At 50.7% G+C, this 24,572-nt stretch overlaps 5 protein-coding genes across 10 annotated transcripts in view; 2 read left to right on the top strand and 3 right to left on the bottom strand.

Annotated features, from left to right (window-relative positions):
* Nucleotides 1–134: 134 nt before the first annotated feature.
* Wdr6 (WD repeat domain 6) lies at nt 135–8,585 on the top strand. The gene is made up of 6 exons (XM_076868660.2): nt 135–318; nt 4,279–6,742; nt 6,854–6,937; nt 7,024–7,140; nt 7,238–7,356; nt 7,457–8,585. The coding sequence occupies exons 1-6, from the start codon at nt 219–221 to the stop codon at nt 7,918–7,920; spliced, it is 3,348 nt and encodes a 1,115-aa protein (XP_076724775.2). The 5' UTR covers nt 135–218; the 3' UTR covers nt 7,921–8,585.
* Dalrd3 (DALR anticodon binding domain containing 3) lies at nt 8,120–13,630 on the bottom strand. Of its 2 annotated transcripts, XM_076868667.2 has the most exons (15): nt 13,605–13,630; nt 12,991–13,140; nt 12,595–12,677; nt 10,960–11,333; nt 10,584–10,879; nt 10,208–10,464; nt 10,046–10,125; nt 9,836–9,964; nt 9,421–9,494; nt 9,252–9,313; nt 9,069–9,151; nt 8,815–8,997; nt 8,626–8,739; nt 8,459–8,527; nt 8,120–8,358 (listed from the first exon to the last, which is right to left on the bottom strand). In XM_076868667.2, exons 4-15 carry the CDS (start codon nt 11,122–11,124, stop codon nt 8,239–8,241), a joined length of 1,632 nt encoding a protein of 543 aa, XP_076724782.1. In that variant the 5' UTR covers nt 11,125–11,333; nt 12,595–12,677; nt 12,991–13,140; nt 13,605–13,630; the 3' UTR covers nt 8,120–8,238. The 2 variants fall into 2 exon arrangements, with proteins under 2 accessions (XP_076724782.1, XP_076724781.1); XM_076868666.2 differs by lacking the exons at nt 12,595–12,677; nt 13,605–13,630 and having other exon boundaries at nt 12,991–13,343.
* Nucleotides 13,631–13,772: 142 nt separating this feature from the next.
* On the top strand, nt 13,773–15,387 carry Ndufaf3 (NADH:ubiquinone oxidoreductase complex assembly factor 3). Its single transcript, XM_076868178.2, has 5 exons — nt 13,773–14,347; nt 14,440–14,632; nt 14,809–14,875; nt 14,977–15,077; nt 15,145–15,387. Exons 1-5 carry the CDS (start codon nt 14,271–14,273, stop codon nt 15,259–15,261), a joined length of 555 nt encoding a protein of 184 aa, XP_076724293.1. The 5' UTR covers nt 13,773–14,270; the 3' UTR covers nt 15,262–15,387.
* Nucleotides 15,388–16,030: 643 nt separating this feature from the next.
* On the bottom strand, nt 16,031–20,834 carry Impdh2 (inosine monophosphate dehydrogenase 2). 2 transcript variants are annotated; one of them, XM_076866946.1, is made up of 15 exons: nt 20,645–20,834; nt 20,145–20,193; nt 19,842–19,943; nt 19,683–19,757; nt 19,139–19,345; nt 18,555–18,642; nt 18,278–18,477; nt 18,108–18,198; nt 17,915–18,010; nt 17,585–17,656; nt 16,818–16,961; nt 16,594–16,738; nt 16,361–16,504; nt 16,193–16,276; nt 16,031–16,101 (listed from the first exon to the last, which is right to left on the bottom strand). In XM_076866946.1, exons 1-15 carry the CDS (start codon nt 20,740–20,742, stop codon nt 16,080–16,082), a joined length of 1,617 nt encoding a protein of 538 aa, XP_076723061.1. In that variant the 5' UTR covers nt 20,743–20,834; the 3' UTR covers nt 16,031–16,079. The 2 variants fall into 2 exon arrangements, with proteins under 2 accessions (XP_076723061.1, XP_076723062.1); XM_076866947.1 differs by lacking the exon at nt 17,585–17,656 and having other exon boundaries at nt 20,645–20,833.
* A 262-nt stretch (nt 20,835–21,096) lies between these two features.
* The window catches only part of Qrich1 (glutamine rich 1), a 47,676-nt gene continuing 44,200 nt past the window's right edge, over nt 21,097–24,572 (bottom strand). For all 4 annotated transcript variants that reach the window (XM_076868663.2, XM_076868662.2, XM_076868665.2 and 1 more), the window contains 2 exons: nt 24,173–24,263; nt 21,097–22,040 (listed from right to left, as the gene is read on the bottom strand). In XM_076868663.2, coding sequence (XP_076724778.1) covers nt 21,848–22,040; nt 24,173–24,263 — 284 coding nt within the window. In that variant the 3' untranslated portion in view covers nt 21,097–21,847. The remainder of the gene's footprint in view (nt 22,041–24,172; nt 24,264–24,572) is intronic.

The following is a 24,572-nucleotide window of genomic DNA, read 5'->3' as shown; positions in this document are numbered from 1 at the left end:
GCGGGGTGAGGGTTCCCTCTGCGGGCTTCGCCAATCATCAGCTGGATTGTGTGGGGCGAAGGGTCTTCATTGGATGTCCGCAGCTGGGCGGCCCTGGCCTCTGCTACCTGTAGCTAAGTGCTCAGTTGATCTGCAACGCGGCGCGCTGGGAGAGCTCGTTCTCGCGAGAGTGCAGCTCCCTTCTTGGCGGTGACAGCCAACGCTGCCAGAAGGCCGACATGGACGCCCTCGGTGACTACGTTTGGCCGCGGGCAACCTCCGAGCTCATACTTCTCCCAGTCACGGGACTGGAGTGCGTGGGGGACCGGCTGTTGGCGGGTGAGGCTTGGTTCGAGGCGCGCTAGCGGGCTAAAAAACTGAGAGCCTGCTTGGGCGGGGCCACAGGGACAAAGGGATGCCCGGAGGTGGACTGGTGGCCAGATGAGGCCGGCTGGAAGATTGGAACTGAGACCATTAGATGGCGGGAACGAGGGCCAACTAAAGAGGGCTGGGCCCGAGAGACCGAAAGTTGATTTGGTTGTTACATCCTCACGTTGCAGCCAACGTGGAAAGAAAGGGTGGGCAGAGACGCGGGAAGGTGCAGAGAATGCAGTCGTTAGAAGTTGGGGGAATGGGGTGCATGTCCCGAAGAGCTGGGCGGATGTTTGGCCTCTCCTGAGGACGCCCTAGTAAATTGGTAGGTTGAGAATTTGGCGCCCCGGGGGGGCGTGGCAGGGGTGTGGCCTCTCGTGGGCTGGTGAGGCTCTTCTCCAGAAGCTAAAGAGTTGATGGAGGTCTTCTGAAGAGGGTGGGGTCGCGAAAGATTGCGCGTGAGACCTCTTAATGGAGCAGTGCCCTGAGAGACCAGAGATGAGGCCCCCACTAAGTTGGTTGGGGTACCTGAAGACTGGTGGGGAAGCATATGCCTTGGTACATATCAGCAAAGGCTTGGGACCCGAAGTCTCAGTCCTAGGCTTGACGTGAAACCGCTAGGTACTGAAGATGGTGCTGTGAGCTTTGTAAGGGTTCCTAGGCTGGGCACTGGCCATCAGGCCTCAGTGTGCTACCACCTAAAAGGGTCAAGTGTATGAATGTGCACGTGGCGGGGTGGGATAGTATAGGTTTTTTGGCTTTTAGTTACTGGGAATTCCCCACATGGCTCGTGCATGCTAGGCAAGGGCTCTACCACTGAGCCACATCCCCAGCCCAAAAGTTTTAAAGGGAAAACATAATTTATTGGTTTTTTCATTTTAAAGGTCAGGGATAGTAGGTCTTGGATGTAGCTCACTGGTAGAATGCTTGCCTGCTATGCGCAAGGCTTTGGATTCTATCCCCAGGGAGGAAAAATGAAAGAAAAGAAAAAAGTCAGGGGTAGTTACTGGCATGACTGACTCCAGATTATTGAGTCAACAGGATTCTACATTTCCCAGATCTTGGCTTCTGGCTCCATTCTCATCAGGCAACATTAAGGGTTTTAAGCAGGAGAAGGGCTTGGGAAATAAAGGTTAGGAAGCACTTCAAGTGAATTCACCTATTCATATGGGTTATCTGTTTATTTTGAAGTCTGGGGATTGAACCTAGGGATGCTCTATGAGCTACATCCAGCCATTTTTATTTTTTATTTTGAGACAGGATTCTTGCTAAGTTTTCCAGACTAGTCTCAAACTTGTGATACTCTGGCCTCAGTTGCCAGAGTAGCTGGGACTATAGACATGTGCCACTGTGTCTTGTTTAAAGGGCAGTTGCCTGGGTGCCTCTTAGTCACGACATGACAAGCAGGATACCACTATACTTAGGAGGTTGACCCCAAGATACTTTTATAAAATTACATTTTTTTTCCCTTTTGATACTGGGGATTAAACCCAGGGATGCTTTACCACTGTGCCACATCCCCAACCCTTTGAGACAGGGTCTTGCTAAGTTGATTAGGGTCTCACCAAGTTGCTGATCTTGGCGATCCTCCTGCTTCATCTGTGTCACTGGTATTACAGGCATCTGCCACTGCGTCTGGCCTTTTTTTTTCTTTTTTCTTTTAAGATGGGGTCTTGTGGGCTGGGGTTGTAGCTTAGTGGTAGAGGCACTGGATTCAATCCTCAGCACCACATAAAAATAAATAAATAAAATAAATGTATTGTGTTCAACTACAACTAAAAATATATATATTTAAAAATACCAAAAAAATAAAGGTATTGTGTCCATCTACAACTAAAAATAAATTTTTAAAAAAGAAGGGGTCTTGCTATGTTGACTAGGCAGGACTGAAAGTCCTGGGCTCAAGTGATCATCCCAGTTCAGCCTCCCAAGTAGGTGGGATGACAGGCAGGGGGTTGCTAGGTTGCCAGAATACTCTTAAACATCCCACACCCTTCCTTCCTTCCTTTTTCAGTGTTATTGGGGATTGAACCCAGACCCATATGCTAAGTACATGCTGTATTATAGAACACATCCCAGCCCTTATCTACAGCTTAAATTCCATCCATATACACCTATAATCTAAAGTTAGCCCTGTTCTCTCATGAAAGAATTCTAGGTCTAAATACACAAGTGCTTACAAATAGAAATATTCCTGCCACTTCCAGTGGTCCTCCAGCTAGGTGGTCCTCCAGCTGGGTGGTCCAGCTCTGCAGGAGAACACCAACCACTTGGGTGCCCAAGACTGTACCACACTTTCCAAGCCAATCTAGATGACTTTTATTTCATGTGGTACCTGTCTATTTCTCTGCTTTTATGATCATCATGTTCATGACCCCCTTAGTTGCATCCTCTCTAGCCTTTTCTTGAGCCCTTCATTTCCTGCTACGTTACCCAAAGCTCTTGCACACTTTAGGGCCTGTTGTATTCTCTGCCAATTTCTTCCTTCCTGTAGCTGACAGTTCTTTAAGATTGAACAAGGTTTCTCAGTATTGCCACTATTGACATTTGAGATCAGAAAATTTGTAGCATGTTTAGCAGCATCTCTGGTCCTAGTTGCCTACAGCACAACCCCTAGTTATAACAAAAAATGTCTCTAGACATTGCCGAATGTCTCCTGGGGGAGTCTTGCTGAGAATCACTGGATTACACACACACACACGCCCATGTGTATATCTCAAATATATAAAATGCAGGGGTTGAACCCAGAGCCTTTTGCATGTCTAAGTACATGCTCTACCACTGAATTACACCCCTAGTTCCTTATTTATTTATTTATGCAGTACTAGGGATTAAACATTGGGCCTCCCACATACTAGACAACTGCTGTACCACTGAGGAAAATCCCTAGCCCTTTTTTTGAAAATTTAAGATAGGGTGTTGCTCTTATAAGAAGAAAGAAAGAACACCCCTGCATTCAGTCCCCAATACCAAAAAAAAAAAAAAAAAAAAAAAAAAAGGAAGGGAAGGAAGAGAGAAACAAATTGAACACATTGCAACAGAAGCCAGAAGAGATTTTTGCTTTTTGTTTTGTTCCTGGTATGTGCCAAGCCCTGTGTAGGCTCTTGATGACAATACAACTATGCCTTCTAAGGGCTCTTTGTGTTGCTGCTGTGCCAGAGCTCTCTAAGCCTAAGTCTCCATATACAGAGGGGCCTTTCACAGCTGAGCAGTGGTAGGGCAAGAACTCAAGCCCACACTTCTGCCACCAAAGTGTGGCCTACTGCCTGGTGTGGAAGTGTGCACCTCTAATCCCAGCAACTTGGGAGGCTGAGGCAGGAGTATTGCAAGTTTGAGGTCATCCTGGGTAACTTAGCAAGACCCTAAAAACAGGGTTGGGGTGTAGCTCAGTAAAATGTTTGCCTAACATGTGCAAGGCTCTGGGTTCAATCCCCAATACAACACACATACATACATATACACATATGAAATGTGTGGACTGCCTCTGCTACTTCCCTTCATTGATACTGAATATGCTCATATATTCTGCAGTCCAGGGAATAGGTTGCTATGGCCCCAACACAGGAAAGTTTGCCTTACTGGGCATAGCCGTGCTCCTGATGGAAGGGGAATCAGGAAGAATGAATGTAGAAATAGAGGAAGCTGAGGATTCAGGAACTAAAACTGAGGGAGGGAGTTCCCATCTGAATGTGAGAGGGAGGGGGACTGTGAGTTTGAGGATTTCATGGTGATTAATGAGGAGAGCAGAAAGTTGCAATGGGAGAGAGCTAAAGATGAAACCAAGGATGTTTGAAGGTTCAAGCTAGAGGATTTTGTGACCTGATTTATTCATAGGCTACATGCTGAAGTCTCCTTGCCCCCATCTCCTCTCCATGGGTCATCAGAATTAGGAGAGTGATTCTGATATGGCTCTTTGCCTCTGTCTAGGTGAGGGACCTGATGTCCTGGTGTACAGCTTGGACTTGGGCGGGCATCTGCGGATGATGAAGCGAGTGCAGAACCTGCTTGGCCACTACCTTATCCATGGTTTCCGAGTGCGGCCAGAGCCCAATGGAGATGATTCGGAGGCCATGGTAGCTGTGTTTGGGAGCAAGGGACTCCGAATTGTGAAAATTAGCTGGGGCCAGAGCCGCTTCCGGGAGCTCTGGCGCTCTGGCCTATGGAATATGTCCGACTGGATCTGGGATGTACGCTGGCTTGAGGGCAATGTCGCCTTGGCCCTGGGCCACAACTCAGTGGTGCTATATGACCCTGTGATAGGATGCATGCTACAGGATGTACCCTGCACAGACAGGTGTACCCTCTCCTCCGCATGCTTGATTGGAGACACCTGGAAGGAGTTGACCATTGTGGCAGGTGCTGTCTCCAATCAGCTTCTAGTCTGGTACCCAGCAGCTGCCTTAGTAGATAACAAGCCGGTGGCACCTGACCGACGAGTCAGTGGCCATGTGGGTGTCATCTTCAGCATGTCATACCTGGAAAGCAAGGGCTTGCTGGCAACAGCTTCCGAAGACCGAAGTGTCCGTATCTGGAAGGTGGGCGACCTGCGGGTACCTGGGGGTCGAGTGCAGAATATTGGTCACTGCTTTGGGCACAGTGCCCGTGTGTGGCAAGTCAAGCTCCTAGAGAATTACCTCATCAGTGCAGGAGAGGACTGTGTCTGCTTGGTGTGGAGCCATGAAGGTGAAATCCTCCAAGCCTTTAGGGGCCACCAGGGCCGTGGGATCCGGGCCATCGCTGCTCATGAAAGGCAGGCATGGGTGATCACTGGGGGTGATGACTCAGGCATTCGGCTATGGCACCTGGTAGGGCGTGGCTACCCAGGCTTGGGGGTCTCAGCTCTCTGTTTCAAGTCTCCTAGCCGGCCAGGTACCCTCAAAGCCGTGACACTGGCTGGATCTTGGCGACTACTGGCAGTGACTGATACAGGAGCCCTTTATCTCTATGACCTTGAGGTCAAGTGTTGGGAGCAGCTGCTAGAAGACAAGCACTTCCAGTCTTACTGTCTGCTGGAGGCAGCTCCTGGTCCTGAGGGCTTCGGACTGTGTGCCATGGCCAATGGTGAGGGTTGTGTCAAGGTTGTCCCCATCAACACTCCAGCTGCTGCTGTAGACCAAGCCCTGTTCCATGGGAAGGTTCATAGCCTGAGCTGGGCCCTGCGTGGCTATGAGGAGCTCCTATTGCTGGCATCAGGCCCTGGTGGGGTTGTGGCTTGCTTGGAAATCTCCGCTGCACCCTCTGGCAAGGCCATCTTTGTCAAGGAACGTTGCCAGTATCTGCTGCCCCCAAGCAAGCAGAGATGGCACACATGCAGTGCCTTCCTGCCTCCAGGTGACTTTTTGGTATGTGGTGACCGCCGCGGCTCTGTGCTGCTATTTCCATCCAGACCAGGTCTGCTTAAGGACTCTGGGGTTAGAGGCAAGGCTATTGCTGAGGGACCTGTAGCAGGTAGTGGCAGTGGGAATGCTGTGGCCGGGTGGGGCCCTGTATCTACCCTCCATTCTCTGCATGGGAAGCAGGGTGTGACCTCAGTCACCTGCCATGGTGGCTATGTGTACACCACAGGGCGTGATGGCACCTACTACCAGCTCTTTGTGCAAGGTGGCCAGCTTCAGCCAGTCCTGCGCCAGAAGTCCTGTCGAGGCATGAACTGGGTGGCTGGGCTTCGCATGGTGCCTGATGGGAGCATGGTCATCCTGGGCTTCCATGCCAATGAATTTGTGGTGTGGAGCCCCCGGTCACATGAGAAGCTGCACATCATCAACTGTGGTGGAGGGCACCGCTCCTGGGCCTTCTCAGATACTGAAGCAGCCATGGCCTTTGCCTACCTTAAGGATGGAGACGTCATGCTATACCGGGCTCTAGGTGGCTGCACCCGGCCACATGTAATTCTTCGGGAAGGTCTACATGGTCGTGAGATCACTTGTGTAAAGCGCGTGGGCACCATCACCCTGGGGCCTGAATTTGAGGTACCCAGCCTTGAGCAGCCTGATTACCTAGAGCCTGGTAGTGAGGGCCCTGGTCTGACAGATATTGTGATTACGTGCAGTGAGGACACTACTGTCTGTGTCCTGGCACTCCCCACAGCCACAGGTTCAGCCCATGCACTCACAGCTATATGTAACCATATCTCCTCGGTGCGTGCTGTTGCGGTGTGGGGCACTGGCACCCCAGGTGGTCCTCAGGATCCTCGACCAGGTCTGACAGCTCATGTAGTGTCAGCAGGGGGTCGAGCTGAGATGCACTGCTTCAGCATCATGGTCACTCCTGACCCCAGCACCCCAAGCCGCCTTGCCTGCCACGTTATGCACCTTTCATCTCACCGGCTGGATGAGTACTGGGACCGGCAGCGCAATCGGCATCGGATGGTCAAGGTGGATCCTGAGACCCGGTAATGTGCACTTTCAGGCAGGGGAATAGGGTGGAAATATGAAGGGCAAGTCCTGGGTGGTGTCCCCAGGCTTTCAGACTCCATCTGACAGCTATATTGTCTCTACTGTAGGTACATGTCCCTTGCTATTTGTGAACTTGACCGGGCTGGACTTGGCCCCATTGTGGCTGCAGCCTGTAGTGATGGGGCAGTGAGGTGAGAGCATGGGGCCCAGTAGGTGGGGTGACAGGGTATAGGTTGTCTGACATAGCTTCTAAGCTGGGCCACCTCCTGGCCCCCAGGCTCTTTCTTTTGCAGGACTCTGGGCGAATTCTACAGCTCCTTGCCGAAACTTTCCACCATAAGCGGTGTGTCCTCAAAGTCTACTCATTTACCCATGAGGCACCCAACCAGCGGCGGTAAGGGGCTGAATGACAGTCCTGCATGGGTTAGGTGGGGAGTTCCTGCTTCTCTCTCCATTCCTCACTGACCTGGCTGCCTTTTCCTGGCTCCTAGGAGGCTGCTTCTTTGCAGTGCAGCTACTGATGGCAGCCTAGCCTTCTGGGATCTCACCACGGTGTTGGACCGTGATTCCATGGTCCTGGAACCTGCAGGACACCCTGGGCTTCCTTACCGTGAGTAGCTAATGTGTAGCCATGACTGTCCCTTCCCACCTCTCACTTTGCCCTTACATATAAGGCAGGCAGGGCCCTAAAATCCAACCTTTTATTTCAGAGCTGGGTACTCCCTGCCTGACCCTCCAGGCTCATAGCTGTGGTGTCAACAGTCTGCACACCTTACCAACATGTGAGGGCTACCATCTTGTGGCCAGTGGCAGTGAGGATGGCTCCTTGCATCTCTTCAAGCTTGCTGTGGAGATACCAGAGCTGGAAGATGCTGTGGGGGAGGCTGAGCTGGTGCCCCAGCTGCGTGTGCTTGAAGAATACTCTGTCCCCTGTGCACATGCTGCCCATGTGACAGGCCTCAAGATCCTAAGCACAAGCCTCATGGTCTCAGCCTCCATTGACCAACGGCTAACTTTCTGGCGTCTGGGGCATGGTGAGCCCATTTTCATGAACAGCACTGTATACCATGTGCCAGATGTGGCTGATATGGATTGCTGGCCTGTGAGCCCCGAATTTGGCCATCGCTGTGCTCTTGGGGGCCAGGGGCTTGAGATTTACAACTGGTATGACTGAGGTGTCCCACAGTGGCTGGTGTGCTGGGCAAGGGGTCTGCTCACAGATAGTGGAGCAGGAGTCAACTGTCTGTGCTCATGCCCAGTGTGCCTTGAGGAGGGGAGTAGGTGGAGGCTGTGGGTTCCTGACTCCACAGCAGGAGCTAGAGGTGAGTAGAGTATTGCCTAGGTGGACCAAGAATATGCCCCACTCCCCATAGTAACATTGTAACAGAAGCAATTTATTTTGGCTTTAAGCTCCCGAAGTCTATGGAGTTTGGCATTTTTCTTCCAGTTGATAATTTTACAAACATTCCCAAATACTAGGCCCTCTGTGACTTTAGATGTGGTTCAATGGAGGGATGCCCAGCATAGCCAGGCCAGTATGGAGTATCTCACGCACGGCTTTCAGAAGCTGCAAGCGGGCAAACATCTGACCAAAGAGGTGTGGCCGAGGCTCCTGGAGGAGAAGGGACCGGCTGGTCTCATTTTTTGCTTCCCTTGCCTTTATTCTGAACTCCTCTGCCCTTCCCACATATTCCCTTTCGCTGTGTACTCACCCCTAGGACATGTATCCGGTTATAGTATGAGCTGAAATCCATGCTGAGCTGTATCAGGAATTTGCAAACCTAGACACAGAGATAGTTACTGGCCCATGTCTTTTTGTGCCCCATCTTAGAATAAAGAATAGAGTGTGACATGTCTGGTCTGGTCTTCTGTGCCTCACCATCTCTGTGTGAGCAGTGACACGGAGCCCCGGGGATACACAGGTCAGGACTGCAGTCTGACTCAACAGATCCGAGAAGGGAAGGACACTGTTGAAGAGCAGCAACCACTCGCCCTGTGGGGTACAAGGGTGCTGGGAGGCAAAGTCCAAGGGTACTGCTTGTGTCAGATACTCAAGAAGGGCACTCACCTCATCTTGTAGCAGCGAGAAGTCCAGACTGCTCACAGGTGGGAAAGTGGGGTACAGACCTTGTTCCATACTGCGTTTGTAACCCTCAAAGAGTGTGGCAAGACGGGCACAATTATACATGACAAAGGTGCCACTCTTTGTGCCCTTTGTGGAGATGCTACTGTCAGTCAGGGCCAGATGGAGCTAGAGAATGAAGAAACAGTTTCAGAGAGAGTAGACATCAAGCCTTAGTCCTATGAGGTGTCCAGACTCACCTGACTCTGTGGGGCTGTGCTTAGCATCTCAAACTTGATGGTAGCCACAGAGAGAACCCCAAAGATCTCTATCCAGGCTGGGTCTGGGGGAATATAAAAGTTAGTATTTCAGTCTCTGCAAATGGAACGGGTACAAAAGACCTGGCCTTACTCCAGGGCACAGCTAGGGTTTCCCAGGTGCACCTTGTGCCAGACCACCACCGTGCTTCAGAGCTGAGGCCTTGCACACCTGGGTATGTCGGGACCTGCATGTTGAAAGAAGAAAGCCAATAGGCACAGTCCTAATAAAAATCTCTACCTCCCAATCTCAATCTCCCTGCCTTGGGTTGGCCTTCCTTCCAGTTTCACTTACTCATAGTATTCAGGGGCAGTCATCAAAGTTCCAGGTGCACCAGCTACTTTTACTGGGCCACAGACCAGGTGCTTCTGTAGAAGACATCAGGGGTTCAGCCCAATTGGCACTGCATTACAGCCATTCCATTAAGGAATCCAAATCTGGTGCCTCTACTCCATCCTCCCTCCAACCTGTATTCACCAAGCATAGTGCCTCCCTTTCAAGCCCAGTTCCTCAAGGCATGGTGCAATTTATCTTTTTATTCAATGTTCCTAGGATGTGCCTTCAGATTTTACCTTCTCCAGGGCTTCTGCAACTGTTACATATGCCTGTTCATTTAGTCTCCCGCAAGCTCAAGCTCAAGTCTCAGTTTCTTGATCTACCAGCTAATGAGCCTCTTTCAGTTTGGGGGAGTCTATTATCACTAACCTACCTGTCTGAGTGGAGCCTGGTCATCCAACTTCCACCAAAGTAGGTCCAACTTTTGTTGTTGGAACTCCTCCTCACAGCTCACCACATGTACAACTATGCAGCTGTCTACACCAGCATCTGGAGCCACCGTCTTATAAAGAAAAACGACAGTTACTGCAAAAATGCAGGATATTTGGTTTGCCAGAGGCTTATGGAAATGGAAGTTACTAACCAGGCTTTGGTAGTTGTCTTCTGGCCAATGCTGCACAGCTTCCTGCAGCTCAGCCAGCACAGAGAGCAGGTCCTCGGTCACTGCAAACAGAACAATAAAACAAGTACTGAGACTGAGAGAGATACTTCCTCCGTTCTGATTCTGCTAGGCACCAGGTCCTACCAAGACAGTTGTCCACACTGGGGTCATAGCCAGCCCTGTGGCCCTGTTCTTCCACCAGATCCTTCAGGCACAGTCTTCCCAAGACGCCAGGGGGCAGTGTCTCCCCATCATGCAGAGAGGTTAGCTCTGCTAGCACACGGCTCCTCAGGGTTTCAGTAGACGCTCTTGCGGAGGCAGTGGGCCAGTCCACCCTCAGTTTCTGCAGGAAAGTTGGCATGTGCGGGTCCCGCACAGCGGGCACTAGGTGCACACACATCCTGCAAAGCGAGGGTGGTCACCTCAGCCTGGGCACCGAGTCCCAGATCGCTTCCCCACTCTCCGAGGATATCTCCAAAGATCCCGCCTTTCTCCATTCTAGCCTCAACTCTGCACTTACCCTTGAATACGCAGAGTTCGCGCCAGGTGATCCGCCACAAGTACTGCACGCAGCTGGCTCAGGCGGAGTGCGTCAGGGCTGCAGCGCAAAGCCGGGCAGTGCAGGACTACTCGCGGTCTTGGGGAGGCAGGTCTGGTGGGCGTGGCATAGGAGGCAACTGAGCCGAGGACACGCTGAAAGACTGCAGGTCGCTGCAACTGGAGCGCCAAACCCGCTGGTGTCGGCGCGCAGCGCAGCACCGGGGCCACACCGGGACCCTGCAGGCTAGCGACCGCATGGAACACATGCTCCGGCACCTACGAGCAGACAGGCGTGTGAGCAGGCCGCAACTTCCCTGAAACCCTCGACCTTACATCCCCGACGGGCTCCCGCACACCTGCTCGTCCCCGAAGCGCGCCCGTAGAGCTTGTCGCGGTGCCAGGAAGTCTCGGACACGCAGGTGCCGGGCACGGGTCTCCTTAAACCACACCGGACCCCCAGGTCCTAAGGCAGCGTTAAGGGCCCCCAGCGTCTCCCCGACCCCAAGTCGCCCAGCCGCCATGGCGACCGGAAGTTAAATATTCGGAGGTGGAACTTCCGGGTGAGCCCCGAACCGCTCCGGGAGGATTTGGTGGAGGTCTGGTTAAGTGGACAGGTGCGCTCTCAAGTGAGCCGAGTGAGCCGCATTCGACCTACCTACCCAGTGTTCCCTCCGTGTGGCCCTCCTGCACTTCTGGGCCCCGAGAGTGCCTAGGGTTCTTTATTGTTGCTCTGCATTAGCAATCAATAAAAGAATTCTTGTGAGGGGTGGGGGCACAGACAAGAAATCTTGTCATCAGTCTCAAATGTGTGTTCGTGTTCATTTTAAATAATGTTTCATTTCCCCCATTTTAGACGTGATGAAAATGTCAGAAGTACCAAACGAGTTGTCATTGGAATGCGGCTGTAACATTAAACACTTTCACGACCTACTTTTAAAAACCTTATTTTTAAAAGAACTGTGTTCTATGGTTTCAGGTTATTGGCAAGCCTTCTCTTGAGATTCAAGTAGTTTTTACTCCCAATAAATGCCCAATCTGATAGAATTGCCCGTTTCCTTCTCTTGACACCTGAGGAATTAGAACCATCATGGACCATGCTCGGATTCACATGCCTGTAATCCCAGCGGCTCGGGAGGCTGAGACAGGAGAATCAGGAGTTCAAAGCCAGCCTCGGCAATGGCGAGGCCCTAAGCAACTCAGTGAGACCCTGTCTCTAAATAAAATATGAAACAGGGCTGGGGATGTGGTTCAGTGGACAAGTGCCCCTGAATTCAGTCCCCAATATCCTCTCCACAAAGAAAAAAAAAAAAAAAAGAACCATCATGGTTTCCAGAATTATCAGTTCCTTTAACCTGATGTACTTCACTAGCGACCCTTTAATACTTAGAGTAAGCATTAAAATAATACACAAATAAACAATGTGACTATGAGAAGACTCAACTAAACAGGTCATAGGAGTATCCTGCTTTTATACCAGCAGGAAAGCTCTTTTTCTGTATACCAAAAGGGTTCCAAATGTTTTCATTTTAATGTAACTTAAGCCTGTGCTGCCCTTCTAATAGCGATTGAACCAAACTCATGATCTCTGGAATAGGGGATGTGCCCAGAGGTTGGACAAAGAGGGAATTCTAAGGAGAGGGAAAGGTTAGCAAGGTCCCTTTCTGGGCTGGGGCTATGAGGCCCTGTTGGAAGGCTCCGAAAGAGCACTGGGCGGACACGACATTCCCGATGGCTTCTTGGGTGCCCACTCAACGGGAGTGATCGTGTCATTCCAAAGCACTTTCCATGCCACAGGCGAAAGACCTGGAGACAGCTGCTAGCAGGGGCCCACCAGCAAGCTGGGGACCTCAGCTACTCTCAGTCCAAGAAGACGGTTGGGGTGGTTTTTCCCCAGGAAATGAAGGGCTATCTTTAGCAAGACGTGGGCTGGGGCGGCCTGTGGGACTCACCGCCATTGCAGCCCTACCCGATGGACCCAGGTCCTCCCTCACCAAGCTCTCATGGAGTTCCAGTGAGGGCCACCAGCCCCAGCTCTTCGATGTCTACGCTTGCCATCTGCAGCCTGAGGGCGCACCTGAGAGAGGGACGGAGACCAGAGTGGCCCAGTACAGTCAGTGTGCCTGGGGATCAGGGGCCACTCCATCTGGGCTAGGGCGCTGCTCAGGCAGAAGAGCAGGGAACGAAATCCAAGCGCAGCTGGAATGCTCTGGAGACAACAGCTGCTTTTGGGATTCCGTTGCCCGCTGTCCAGCCGTTGGAGGGGGGCTCCTGCCCCCAGGTCACTCGCATTGGGATCAGCTCAAAACCCACACCCATCCCCAGTCCCAGGGTGTGGACTAGGCAGAAGTAGGTGGTGTAATCGAGTCTAGTGAGAATGAGGCGCTCACCTGGGCCCCAGAACAATAGGAGGGACGGTGGGCGCCTCCCCTGGGACCAGGTCCGGATCCGGATTAGATCCGCAGGGCAGGATTAGCCCTGTGGGTCCCACGCAGCTGGAGCCACTGGTGCGGTGACGGTGGTGGGGCGAGGTTCGGAATCTGCCAAGAGGAAAGCGCGCCCGTGGGGGCTGGAGAGGAAGTCAACGCGCGCGCCCACTTCGGGGACACCCCCGCGTTCGGGGGCCTTTGTCCGCTGACGCTGCCAGCGTCCATACAGCCAGGGGCCGAATGGGCCCACACAGTAGTCACCGGACAACTGGAAGGCCGTTGGGACTGGCCCTGGCAAATCCAACCCCAGGCCAGACTGCGCTGAGCCTCCTGCCCACCCGACCCCGCGGGTAGCAAACGCGACAATGTCTCGCTGAGGCCACCACAGAGCCAACGCGCGGAGATGTCCGAACCCCGCGCGGGCGTTCGTGAGTCTTGCGCCAGTAGGCCCTTTACTTGGCTGAGAACAGGGGTCAGGGAAACCCGGAAGGCGCGAGCAGAGTGAAGGAGGACAGGATGATGTTCCAGGTGCTGTGCAGTTCACGTCTGGTCCGGTTCGGCCCAGTTAGTCCCACCTGAACAGCTACATTAGTCGTGCTGTGGCGTGCCCTTCCGCTGGCTCTGGCTGTCCTCAGGCTTGAAGCCATTTTAAGGCGAAACCACCTGGCCACGCCCCCTCGCGCTCCCGAGAAGCCAATCCACGCGCGGCCACGCCTTCTGCAGCGCGCGGCAGTGCAGCCAACGGTCGCGCGAATGACGGTTGGTGAAGGCCGTGATTCCGAAACTAGCTAGGGAAACCTTAGCCACCCGTCCCGCCCACGAAGCCCGACACCGAAAAGCCTGGGATTAGGTGCTTGGAGGCTGGCACCACACCCTGGCCAGGTGTGCAGCAGAGGACCAGGTGCTTGGTCGCTCCGCCCCTGGTCCCGGGAGCCCTGCAGAATGCCTGAGAGCCTCGGGGCCAGGTCGAGACTGCGGCCCAGGCAATGCCCGGAGGACGGCGACGGGACCAGGTGTCCACTCCCTAGGGACGATGGGCGGAGAAACGGGGAGGGGCTGGCAGCAGGTGCGGTCACCCGAGCGGCGCCTGGAACGCGAGCTCTTGAGAGTTAAAATTGCCTGCTGGGCCGGCCTAATTGCGCAGTCCCCTCCCGGACGTATGGGGCGCTGTAGCTGCACTAGGTCAGGCTCCGCTACCTTCTCACTATTCCTGCCGAGGACTCGCTACGCTCAGAGGAGCCATGGCCACCGCTTTCTCGCTCCGCTACCTCTACAGAGCACGACCAGTGCCGCGCTTCCTACATGTTGCGCTGCAGTGGTAAGTCCGGACCCCCGGGCCCCGACCTTCTGCCCCCCAGCTCCAAGATCTGCACAGCCCCGGATATGCGCCCGACCTTGCCCCTTCCGCAGGTTTCCACAGCGTGGGCACCGACTGTCGCTAATTGATGATGAATTGTATCAGCGGACTCATATTTCTCTGCTGCAACGGGAGTTCCCGCATATCATGTACATTGACAGCTACAACAGCCGAGGCTTCACTATCAACGGAAATCGAGTGCTTGGTCCTTGTGCGCTGCTCCCGCACTCGGTGGTACAGTGGAATGTGAGCCCTTCCCCGCAGCGGGCAAACAGGCCAAATTACAGTCCTTCTCCCTGCTTGTGTCCCCGGCAAATTTGGCCTTTCCTTGTTATTCGGTAGTCAAGAGTTTGGAGGGCGGCGGCTAGAAGGTAACTTGGGTATATTTGATTGTCCTATTGAATTGGCCCCCACCCATACAGGTGGGATCCCACCAGAACATCACAGAAGAAAGCTTCTCCCTCTTCTGGTTGCTGGAGCCCAGAATAGGTATGAAGGGTAGGGGAAGACTGAGGTGCTCTGAGCCCGGAAAGGATACCTGATCCTCTCAACAGACCTGATTGTAAAATAGCCATCTCTCACTTCCCTAGAGATTGTTGTGGTGGGCACTGGAAACAGGACTGAGCGGCTACACTCTAAGGTGCTGCAAGCCATTAGGCAGCGGGGCATCGCTCTGGAAGTGCAAGACACAGTAAGTCTTGGAATTGCTGTGGGAACTCAGACCTAACCCCAAGGAAACTAACGACTTATCTTTGCAGCCCAGTGCCTGTGCCACCTTCAACTTCCTGTGTCATGAAGGGCGAATGACAGGAGCTGTTCTCATCCCCCCACCTGGAGAGACTTCACTCATATATATGAGCCAAGATGCAGAATGAACATGAAGTGATCAGCTGTTCAGGAGGGACACTTTATAAAGTGCAGATGTTCCCATTGTTTTCACAGTCCTCTCCATTGGCACTAAACACTTTTCATGCTTGACAAGAATATAATGTATACAATTCTCCCGTTTTTTATCAGGTGTGTTGCTGGCCAGGGGTTGCTGGGTCAGTGGGCCACTGGTGGAGGTGAGGAGAAAGCAAAGGGTCACTATTTTATCTAGACTATTCCTGATTCCCTGTTCTTCACTTCAGAGGTCAGGAGGCAGATGTTTTGTTTCAGATCTTCAGGACATTCATATGAGTTTCTCCAGGATCCTTTTAAAGATTCATATTAGGGAGTACATGTCCAAGTCTTGAACTAGTCCCATGCAGCCAAGCTTTAGGCTAGCAGGAGGCTTTGTATACACCGGTTCCAGACTATATAATGTGACACCCCCAACTCCTCAAGAGCAGAGTTAAGATTCTCAGTGTGAAAAAAACCCTAAGAAACCAGAACTGATTTGAGAACATCCCCCTATGGAATTTATGTATTTTTTAAAGTCAGATATATACTAATACATTTGTTTTTAGGAACCCAGTGCCTCACATGTGCAAGGCAAGTGCTCTACCATTGAGTTACAACCTTAGCCCCCAGGAAGAAGTTTTTAAATTGGAACTACCTTCTTTGAAGGACCATGGAGCACTTTTATCCATGGAACAAAACGAGGTTGCTATTTGTATCTGCAGATCCCCCATGTGCCTGGTGACCCCAAAGATCAGGCATCACTCTTTTCAAACTTTTATTGAAAAACTGAGGAGGCACGCTGGATCCCTTTTCAGAAAAGCCGCTTCTCATACCTGTAGGCAGAGACCACTTGTGAGTTTAGGGCAGGAGGAAAGAGGTATGAGGCATGGAAGATGCTCTCAGCTAAGGATAGGGGTTACTTACGAATGGAGACTGTGGACGCCACCTTCCACCTGAGCTGAGGATGTTCTCTTCTCAAACTTAAGTTCCCCAGAGTACATCATGGCTCTAAAGAGGGACAGGGATCAGATGTAGGTATTAGCTGACTCACTAAACAGTCCTCCTGCCCATGTCTCAGGTACCCAAGCTCACCGGACTTGAGTCAAACTCTTGGCACCAATATCCTGGCAGGAGTGCTGGATGCCAGCAATCAAGTAGGGGACAAATTTATGGATGGACCCTTTGTCCTGCACAGCCCCTGATACCCCTTGGGCCACTTTGATTTTGTCGGCTTCACTATAGGAAGAGGTAGAGAAATGGGTGAGGTCACAGCAGGGATGAGATTTGTCAGAGTTGGGATAGGGTGATTGGTCTGACTGTCTCACCTGAAATATCGGTTCTGGCTGCTGAGATGCTTGTCCATGGCATCAAGAGAGCCCATACCACGATATTTCTTTAGCCGGATCCCATCCGAGAAGAAGTACTCACCAGGGGCCTCAGTGGTAGCAGCCAGGAGGGAACCCATCATGACTGTGGACATATGTGGAGTGCTCAGGGCAGAATCTGGTGAGAAGGGGTCCCACCAAGCTCTAGGGGCACTGAGCCTCACCTGTGGAGGCCCCAAGGGCCAAGGCTTTGGCAATATGGCCCACATTCTGGATTCCTCCATCAGCAATGACAGGAACACCAAAGCGGCGTGCATATTCAGAAACCTTGTACACGGCTGTTGCTTGGGGCCGCCCACAGGCCAACACTGTTGAACAGATGGGTGGGTGGAGGTTAGTGGGAACAAGCAAGAGGCCACACTTAGCACCCAGGAGCTTAGCTACATCTGTACCAGGATGGCAACTGGACTGACCAGATGTCTGGGATGGCTGCTGTCCCATCTGCCTTTTTAATAATTCAATTAGTTGTGCTGGCCTCATCCCTGCATGTGTGCGTGCGTGGGTGCAGGGTTCAGGGCAGCCTCAGGCACATGCAGTCTTAGCAGCCGGGAAAGGCCCACCCAGCTGGTAGCAGATGGGGCAGGAGTCACCGTGCAGTTAGTACCCAGAGGCACCATGTCAACCCCAGACTTTCCTCTCTGAATACTGGACACCTGGGGCAAGTTCAGGTACAGGCTACAGGGCTGATCCTTGAACAACTACTACAGAAGATGTGGACAAAGCATAGCCTGCCTAGGGAAGCAGGTCCTGCTGTGTAAGCACCCAGGAAGAAAAAGGAGCTGTGATCTCAAGCAGCCCCCAAACCATGGTCTGTACATCTGTTTGCCCTGCCCACCCATTAGCACCACAAACTCCGGGAGCTACAGCTACAATCAACCAAGCAGCTGGGCAGTGGGCAGCTGGGCCGGCCAGTGGGCCGGGCCGGACTTACTATAGCAGCCCGTGACAGTAGAAGGGCATTTGGGGCTGTGGGACTTTATGTCTGGAGGGATCTTGGGAGCCGCTAAATAAAACAAACAGACCAGAGTTTAGAGAGGGTACAGAGCAGGAGCAAGGAGGCCAGGCTAGGCAGGGAAGTGGCAGGTAAGGGATGACAAGAATTCGTCTTGCTTCCAGCCATGTCACCCATCCAAGAGGCCTATTTGGCCTCAGAGTTGCCTCTATTAGAGGACTCATTGTAGTTCCCATTAAGAGTGCCTGATCCCAGGGCATGTGAGACCCATTGCTAAGGTCTCTGGGCCGTGCCAAAGAATATCCTTACCTTCCTGGGTGATGCAGATAGAGCCACTTCCCATGCCCACCCGCAGGGCATCCACACCTGCATCAATGAGGTTCTTGGCCTGAGCTGCAGTGACAACTACAGTAAAGGAGAGGAAAAGGCTCATATGAGGGTCCAGATGACAGTCCAGCTCTCTATCCCACTCCACATTTGTCAGTGCCCGGTCTTGGCTTACCATTTCCTCCAATGACTTGGAGATTGGTATATTTCTCTTTGATATACTTGATCATATTGATCTGGAAGATGGAATTTCCCTGGGAAGAGTCCTGAGACAAGAAGGAAGTCCCACGTAAAGACTGTGATGTGGCATTAGTCCTGTCCCATCCTGTTTATATACTAGCTTACCAAAACCACTACGTCCACACCAGCTTGAGCTAGCAAGTCCAGTCTATACTTGTCATCCTCATGAGTGCCAATGGCTGCCCCACACAGTAGCTGCTTCTTGGCATCTTTGGAGGCTAGTGGGTAATCCCGGTTCTTCTTCAAGTCTGTCCGGGCAATGATGGCTACCAGCTCATCATCTTCATTCACAATGGGTAACTTTCCTGAAGTCAGGGTAAGACATAAATCAGGTACCTGAGCATCAATTCTGTCTACGCCCCTTCCCACCTCTGGGACTCACCCTTCTTGCTGCGCTGTAGAATTTCATTTGCTTCCTTCAATGTGATACCTGCAGGAGCTACCACCAAGTCTTCTCGCTTAGTCATGATCTGAAGGGAATAAGTGATGAAGAGAGGCCAGACCTCTCAGACCCTGCCCTTACTATAAGAGGAGGCTCCAAAGACCACCATTCACATACCTAATCCCAAACTATACTTCTTTAAGGGAACTTGGTAGTTCCTACACCAGCATAGTATACTAATACTGAGTAGGAAGGACTACACTGTATAGAAAGCAGCCTCTTACACTGTAGAAAATTGCACAGGAGTAATGAAGAGGACCAGAAGAAAAAGGCTGATGGATGGTCCTTGAGCACTGCACTCAACTTGGGGGTGTCAAAGAGCAAAGCATGAATGCTAACAGGAATTTTGGAAGTTTGAGACCCTGGTAGAGGGGAAGATGAAATGCAAGAACCTCATGAAGCAGTCAGAAATGTGGCTAGGTATTCAGTTTCCTAAACCGAAGAGAAATGTTATATGGGCAACAGGCCTGCTTTCTTCAGTGTAGGCTGCCAGAGTTTAGCTGTGCTCTGCCGGTGACACTTACTTCTTCCAAAAACAGGTCATGCTCCTCCTCCTTGAGAAAATCAATGTCCCTTGAGGAGATGATGCCCACCAAGCGACTCCCCATCCGGCCTGTATCCGTAATGGGTATACCGCAAAAGCCATGCCGAGCCTTGGCCTCAAAAACATCCCGAACGCGATCCTTGGGGCTGAGGACCACAGGGTCTGTGATGAATCCCTGCTCATATTTCTGGAGGGAATGGTAAGAAAAGGCATTGTATCTGATCACTTTTTATCAAACTGTTGGTTTAGGCACAGGGTCTATGCCTAAACTACCCTTTCGGTAGTGCTATAGGATCAAGTCAAACCAATCCCTCTAACAAGAAACATGGGTGGGTTGGAGACACTGTGCACCTGGTGCTCTTCTGATGGCTTAAGAAACTGGATGTCAGGCCCTTCTCCTCAGTAACTGAACCCCACAATGGGAAGAAAGGATCCTAATTTAGCAGAACAAACCTCCTACTCCCACCCCACTGCACCTCAGTGCAATTCCCAGAGTTCTTCACCACAGTCCCTGCCCTTCTGACCTTCACTTTCCGAACTTCATTAGCCTGGAATTCAGGTGTACAGTTGTGGTGGATGAAACCAATGCCGCCAGTAAGCTTCAGGATAAACAGAGAGACACCATTGCATGTTTCTTCGGGCGATGGTATCCCTGCTTTCTCCCATAACCCCATGAGGCTCACCGCCATTGCAATGGCCATCCCAGCCTCTGTAACTGTGTCCATGGGTGAGGAAACCAGTGGGGTCTTCAGAGTGATCTTCTTGGTCAGGGCAGAGGTCAGGTCCTGAGGAGACAAAGGACCACTAGTGTGGCCAAGTACCTCTTATACTACAGGGTGGTATCAGAGACCCTGCAAAATGGGATCTGACTTGCATGCTGACAATTCTATAGAATCCACCCCCAAAACCCAATCAAGTAAGGTAGCCCAGAGACCAGGCAACAGCAGCACCTTTATGTTCAGAACCCAATTCCTGGTCATACTCACCACCTGGTCTGCAGTGAAGTCGATGTACCCAGGGAGAATGAGAAAATCGCTGCAGAGGAGGGGAGTGAATTGGGAGTAGGGCTCTGAGTTATGGTACCATGAGACATCAACTCCACACATCAACCCACAAGGAATAAGAGCAAAGAGAGGCACTAACTGAACTGAGGTGTCACAGGCAAAACAGAGCACAGCATGGGGATGGTAAACTGGGGACCTTTTCTGCCACTGAGCTGTCACCAGTGCTCCTGGAATCCTCACAATTCCACGTGTTCAGAGAATGGAGTCTTCTCAACCCTGAAATCCTAAGTACTGTCGAGATGGCTCCCCCTAACCCAACCCCGCTTTGAATCTGTCAAAATGAATCCCGGTGACAGGTGGGTAATTTCCGGATCCTGTCCCCCAAACCCGCACCGAAGAGGGCTCCATTGAAGCCCTCATCCGGCCTCTTAGACCAGAGTGCCTCCCCTCTACTGGCCCTGGTGAAACCCCAAGGCCCGCACTTGTAGGTGAGGCCGTCCCCGCAGTTGAAGAGCTGCTGTGCTGTGAGTCCGTCGTCTGGCACATAGGACGTGCCCCCGCTAATCAGGTAGTCCGCCATGGCCGGCGCGGAACACTACCGCGTGTTGCCGAGAACCGCGCCGCAGAGGCCTCCGCCGTCAGGGCGGCGCCAATATAAACCAGCCGATTCCGTCACTGCGCCGCGCGCATTGCTGACGTCACGGCGCAGAGCGCGCGGGCGGAACTGCAGCGTTCCTGCGGCAGGGGCGGGGCTGATTGGGAGGAACCGGCGCATGCGAAAAGCATACACCAACCATACCCCCGACGGAGTTGGGCTATTTCCTGTCCCACCCCCTCCCACAGGACCTTGGGTAGTTTCAAGAACCGTGAAGGCTTAGCTGCTGCTGTCTTGCCAGGTACCTCCCCAAATAAAGACACATTGTTCACTAGTATATTGAAAAGACGTGCTTGTCATTCTTAATAAACAACTAGAGTAAGAATACATAAGAGAAACAGAGTGGTATCTTTATATGATACACAAGTGTATGTTACAAGAATTCCATCAGGCACAGGAGCCTCAGGTTTAAGGCCTCAATGTTAGGCCAAAAAAAAAAAAAAAAAAAGGCATGGTAAAGTTTTTACTTTAACATCTAAAATGTCACTTGTCATAAAGGAGGTTGTAAATAGAAATTGTCTTTAATAAATCATAATTGAAGTTCCCCTCATTTTTCTTCCATTAAGATGCTAAGTTTATGTCAACATGAAGAGAAGGTGGCTCCTCTAGTGAAGTCTGCCAGTCCACAGTGAAAGCCAGCTGGGGAGATTCCCTGGAGGGTCGATCCATCATTAATTCCATCTTTCTTGAAGAAGGGACGGGGTGGGGGGTTCCACATTTCTCCCAACAGTCCAAGCCCTTCCCCCAGGGCCCAGACTGGAAAAAAAAAAAAAAAAAAAAAGGCCAGTAACTTTCTAGGACACCTGGCTCTCAGTAAACCTAGAGCCCCCATGGACCAAGGATTTTGCCGCAGGTCTATGAAGATGGAAAGAGGGCAAAGTTTTCTTTTACATTTTAAACAGAAGTAGCCTGGAAGGCTTCATAACTACCCAAGATAAAAGAAAAAAGAAAAAATGGAGGCCTCTTCTTTAGTGTGCAAGTCTGTCCAGTTTTTCCTGGCTGGGTTTTCTTGTAGTATGACTGAGGCATCTCAGTGGATGGTGCTTGCGTTGGCCACTGCAATGGCCTCCTGAATTTCTCGTATCACCAGGATCCGGGTCAGCATTTGTCCCATCTGCTCTCTGCTGATAGGCTGGACTGAATACCAGATTGGGCTGTTGGGGGCCACCACTGGCTCAGGTGTTAGGTAAAAGGTGTCATTCCGGCCTTTTACACTCTGGGGGCTAAAGAACATGTCAGTAAAAGCTAGGTAAACACCATTACAACTTTAACCCTCCCAGCCTGAACTTCCCAGACAGAGGTAATCTGAAAAAGTTGGTAAGGCAGCAGCTCTGGATGTTTAATAGGTAGCACAGTTACTGAATATAGCTATCATATACCACCTCGAGGACTTCTAGTGAGGGCTACTATGAATGTCAGTGACAGGTTGTCTCCTTTCTGACCCACCTTTACAAAAGCCAGCCATGATCAATCACAGATGTACTAAGTCCATCTATTTTCCACTTGGAGCCAACCTCACTGCTCAGATAATCTATCTCCAAGTGTTAACACTGTTATGTATCCATATTTTTTCCAGGGGAAAAGGGCAGGAGGGAGTGGTTTTACTGGGGATTGAACCCAGAGGTGCTTTACAACTGAACCACATCCCCAGCCATAAAAATTTTATTTTGAAACAGGACTTTTTTCAAAGTTGCTGGGATTATAGATATGTGCCATCACACATGGCTCACATTGTTATCTACAAAGTAACAGTAGTCATGATGCTGGGGCTCTTACCTTGCTCACCCACTCTGCGGTACTACATCCATACATACTCAGCACACACCATCCTCTAACATTTACTCATTCATTCAAGGTTTACTAAAAGGCTACTGTGTGCCAGGTATGCAAAAGATGCAATGTTAAAGAAATAAGTAGAGGGGCTGTGGATGTGGCTCAAGCGGTAGTGCGCTTGCCTGGCATGCGTGGGGCGCTGGGTTCGATCCTCAGCACTACATAAAATTAAAGATGTTGTGTCCAACGAAAACTAAAAAATAAATATTAAACAATTTTCTCTCTCTCTTAAAAAAAAAGAAGAAAGGAAAAAAGAAATGAGTAAAGATAGTAATTCCTACCTCATGGCGGTTATAGATAAGGAGAGCAACAATAATTAAAAAATACACACAAAAAATTATACAAATACACAAAAAATGGTACCGTAGTTAAGTGCTACAGAGAAAACAGATGGAACAGGTAGGGAATTTGGAAATTGTTCCTTGAAAAAGCTATGTTTAAGAATGGTAAAGAGGAACTGGGTTGTGGCTCAGTGCCTAGTACATGTGAGGGACTGGGTTCCATCCTCAGCATTACAAAAAAATAAATACAGGGGCTGGGATTGTGGCTCAGTGGTAGAGCGCTCGCCTAGCACATGCGAGGCCCTGGGTTCATCCTCAGCACCACATAAAAATAAATAAATAAAATAAACGTATTGTGTCCAACTACAATCAAAAAATAAATATTTAATAAATAAATAAATAGGGCTGGGGTTGTAGCTCAGTAGTAAAGGGCTTGCCTACCACGTGTGAGGCACTGGGTTCGATTCTCACACCATATATAAATAAATAAATACCCACTGAAAACTAAAAAAAAAAAAATATAAAAAAGCAGAAAATATAGCATAATACCCAAGTGGAAAGGCATTAGTATAGATTGAGAGCTCAGAGTAGTATCAACATAAGGTTAACAAGGGGGAGTCCTTGTCCACTATTAAGGATTATTCTGTAAAGTGATGACAAAACACTGAAGGTTTTAATCTAAGTGAGATACTAAGATCCAAAACAAACAAACAAAAAAAATCGTCTGGCATTGCTATGAAAATGACATGCCAAATTGGAGGAGGAAGAAAAAATAAAAGCTAAAGGAAGGAGTCTCCCCAAAGTTGACAGTGGCAATGATAATAGGCCAGGGCCAGGATGATGCAGGACCTTATTTAGCTTGTGATGAAGGTGGCCTCTCTGTAGCATATCTTCTCCATAAAAGGCAGGAGGAACAGCCTCAACAACTCAGCAAAACCCTGTCTCCAAATAAAATATTAAAAAGGACTGGGGATGTGGCTCAGTGGTTAAGCAACCCCCAGGTTCAATCCTCAGTACCAAAAAAAAAAAAAAGACTGTTAGGGTTCAGGAACCCTTTTTATATCAATGTCAAGCATACCACTTTGGGAAAGTCACACAGTTGTTTCTTTACTTAGATTTTTGGAAATGATTTTCCTCTGGGGCTAGAGAATACCTCTTTCCTTTGATAACATATGCATATAAGTAAGCATGCGGACAAACACACACACACATACATTAGCCAATTTATAAAGCCTCCTCACCATTTGAAGAGGTAGAAATCGTAGAGCTTGATGGGACACCTCAGTGGATTCTCTGGATTTTCTGTCTGTTCTGCATACATGTCATCTGTAACTATAAAACACCCCCCCCCCGCCGCCACCACCACCATCACAGACCTGGCATAAGGACTGTCTTAGCTCAGGCCTAGATTAGGAACCACAGGTATTCAGCCATCCTATCTAGGAAATATTAGGTAGGAAGAGGAAAGGAATGAGGCATGAAATAACTAGGAAGGGAATAGGCTATCTTGTCCAGAGCTTCCCTGCTTCTAGGAGAAAAGTTTTTGGCTGGGGAAAAAGGAATGGAAAATTCCTACCCAGTAAAACCCCCCTCCACATTTATTACTAGCCTGGTAGATACAGGGTAAGGTGCCACCTTTCC

This window comes from Callospermophilus lateralis, chromosome 10, assembly GCF_048772815.1.
Source record: "Callospermophilus lateralis isolate mCalLat2 chromosome 10, mCalLat2.hap1, whole genome shotgun sequence".
In the NCBI taxonomy this organism is placed as follows: Eukaryota; Metazoa; Chordata; class Mammalia; order Rodentia; family Sciuridae; genus Callospermophilus; species Callospermophilus lateralis.
Note: the sequence above shows the minus strand (reverse complement) of the source record. Positions and strands in the feature narration are given on the sequence as shown.

Excerpts from the sequence above, each read along its gene's own strand:
- Wdr6 (XM_076868660.2), top strand. The coding sequence starts at position 219 with ATGGACGCCCTCGGTGACTACGTTTGGCCGCGGGCAACCTCCGAGCTC. Across the intron at positions 6,743-6,853 it reads AAGGTGGATCCTGAGACCCG|GTACATGTCCCTTGCTATTT; the intron begins GTAATGTGCACT and ends TCTCTACTGTAG. Across the intron at positions 7,141-7,237 it reads GAGGCACCCAACCAGCGGCG|GAGGCTGCTTCTTTGCAGTG; the intron begins GTAAGGGGCTGA and ends CCTGGCTCCTAG.
- Dalrd3 (XM_076868667.2), bottom strand. The coding sequence starts at position 11,124 with ATGGCGGCTGGGCGACTTGGGGTCGGGGAGACGCTGGGGGCCCTTAAC. Across the intron at positions 9,965-10,045 it reads AAGACAACTACCAAAGCCTG|ACGGTGGCTCCAGATGCTGG; the intron begins GTTAGTAACTTC and ends TTTCTTTATAAG. Across the intron at positions 8,528-8,625 it reads TCACTGCTCACACAGAGATG|GTTTGCAAATTCCTGATACA; the intron begins GTGAGGCACAGA and ends CTCTGTGTCTAG.
- Ndufaf3 (XM_076868178.2), top strand. The coding sequence starts at position 14,271 with ATGGCCACCGCTTTCTCGCTCCGCTACCTCTACAGAGCACGACCAGTG. Across the intron at positions 14,633-14,808 it reads ACTCGGTGGTACAGTGGAAT|GTGGGATCCCACCAGAACAT; the intron begins GTGAGCCCTTCC and ends CCACCCATACAG. Across the intron at positions 15,078-15,144 it reads CTCTGGAAGTGCAAGACACA|CCCAGTGCCTGTGCCACCTT; the intron begins GTAAGTCTTGGA and ends TTATCTTTGCAG.
- Impdh2 (XM_076866946.1), bottom strand. The coding sequence starts at position 20,742 with ATGGCGGACTACCTGATTAGCGGGGGCACGTCCTATGTGCCAGACGAC. Across the intron at positions 19,944-20,144 it reads ACTTCACTGCAGACCAGGTG|GACCTGACCTCTGCCCTGAC; the intron begins GTGAGTATGACC and ends TTGTCTCCTCAG. Across the intron at positions 18,478-18,554 it reads TCTACAGCGCAGCAAGAAGG|GAAAGTTACCCATTGTGAAT; the intron begins GTGAGTCCCAGA and ends CCCTGACTTCAG.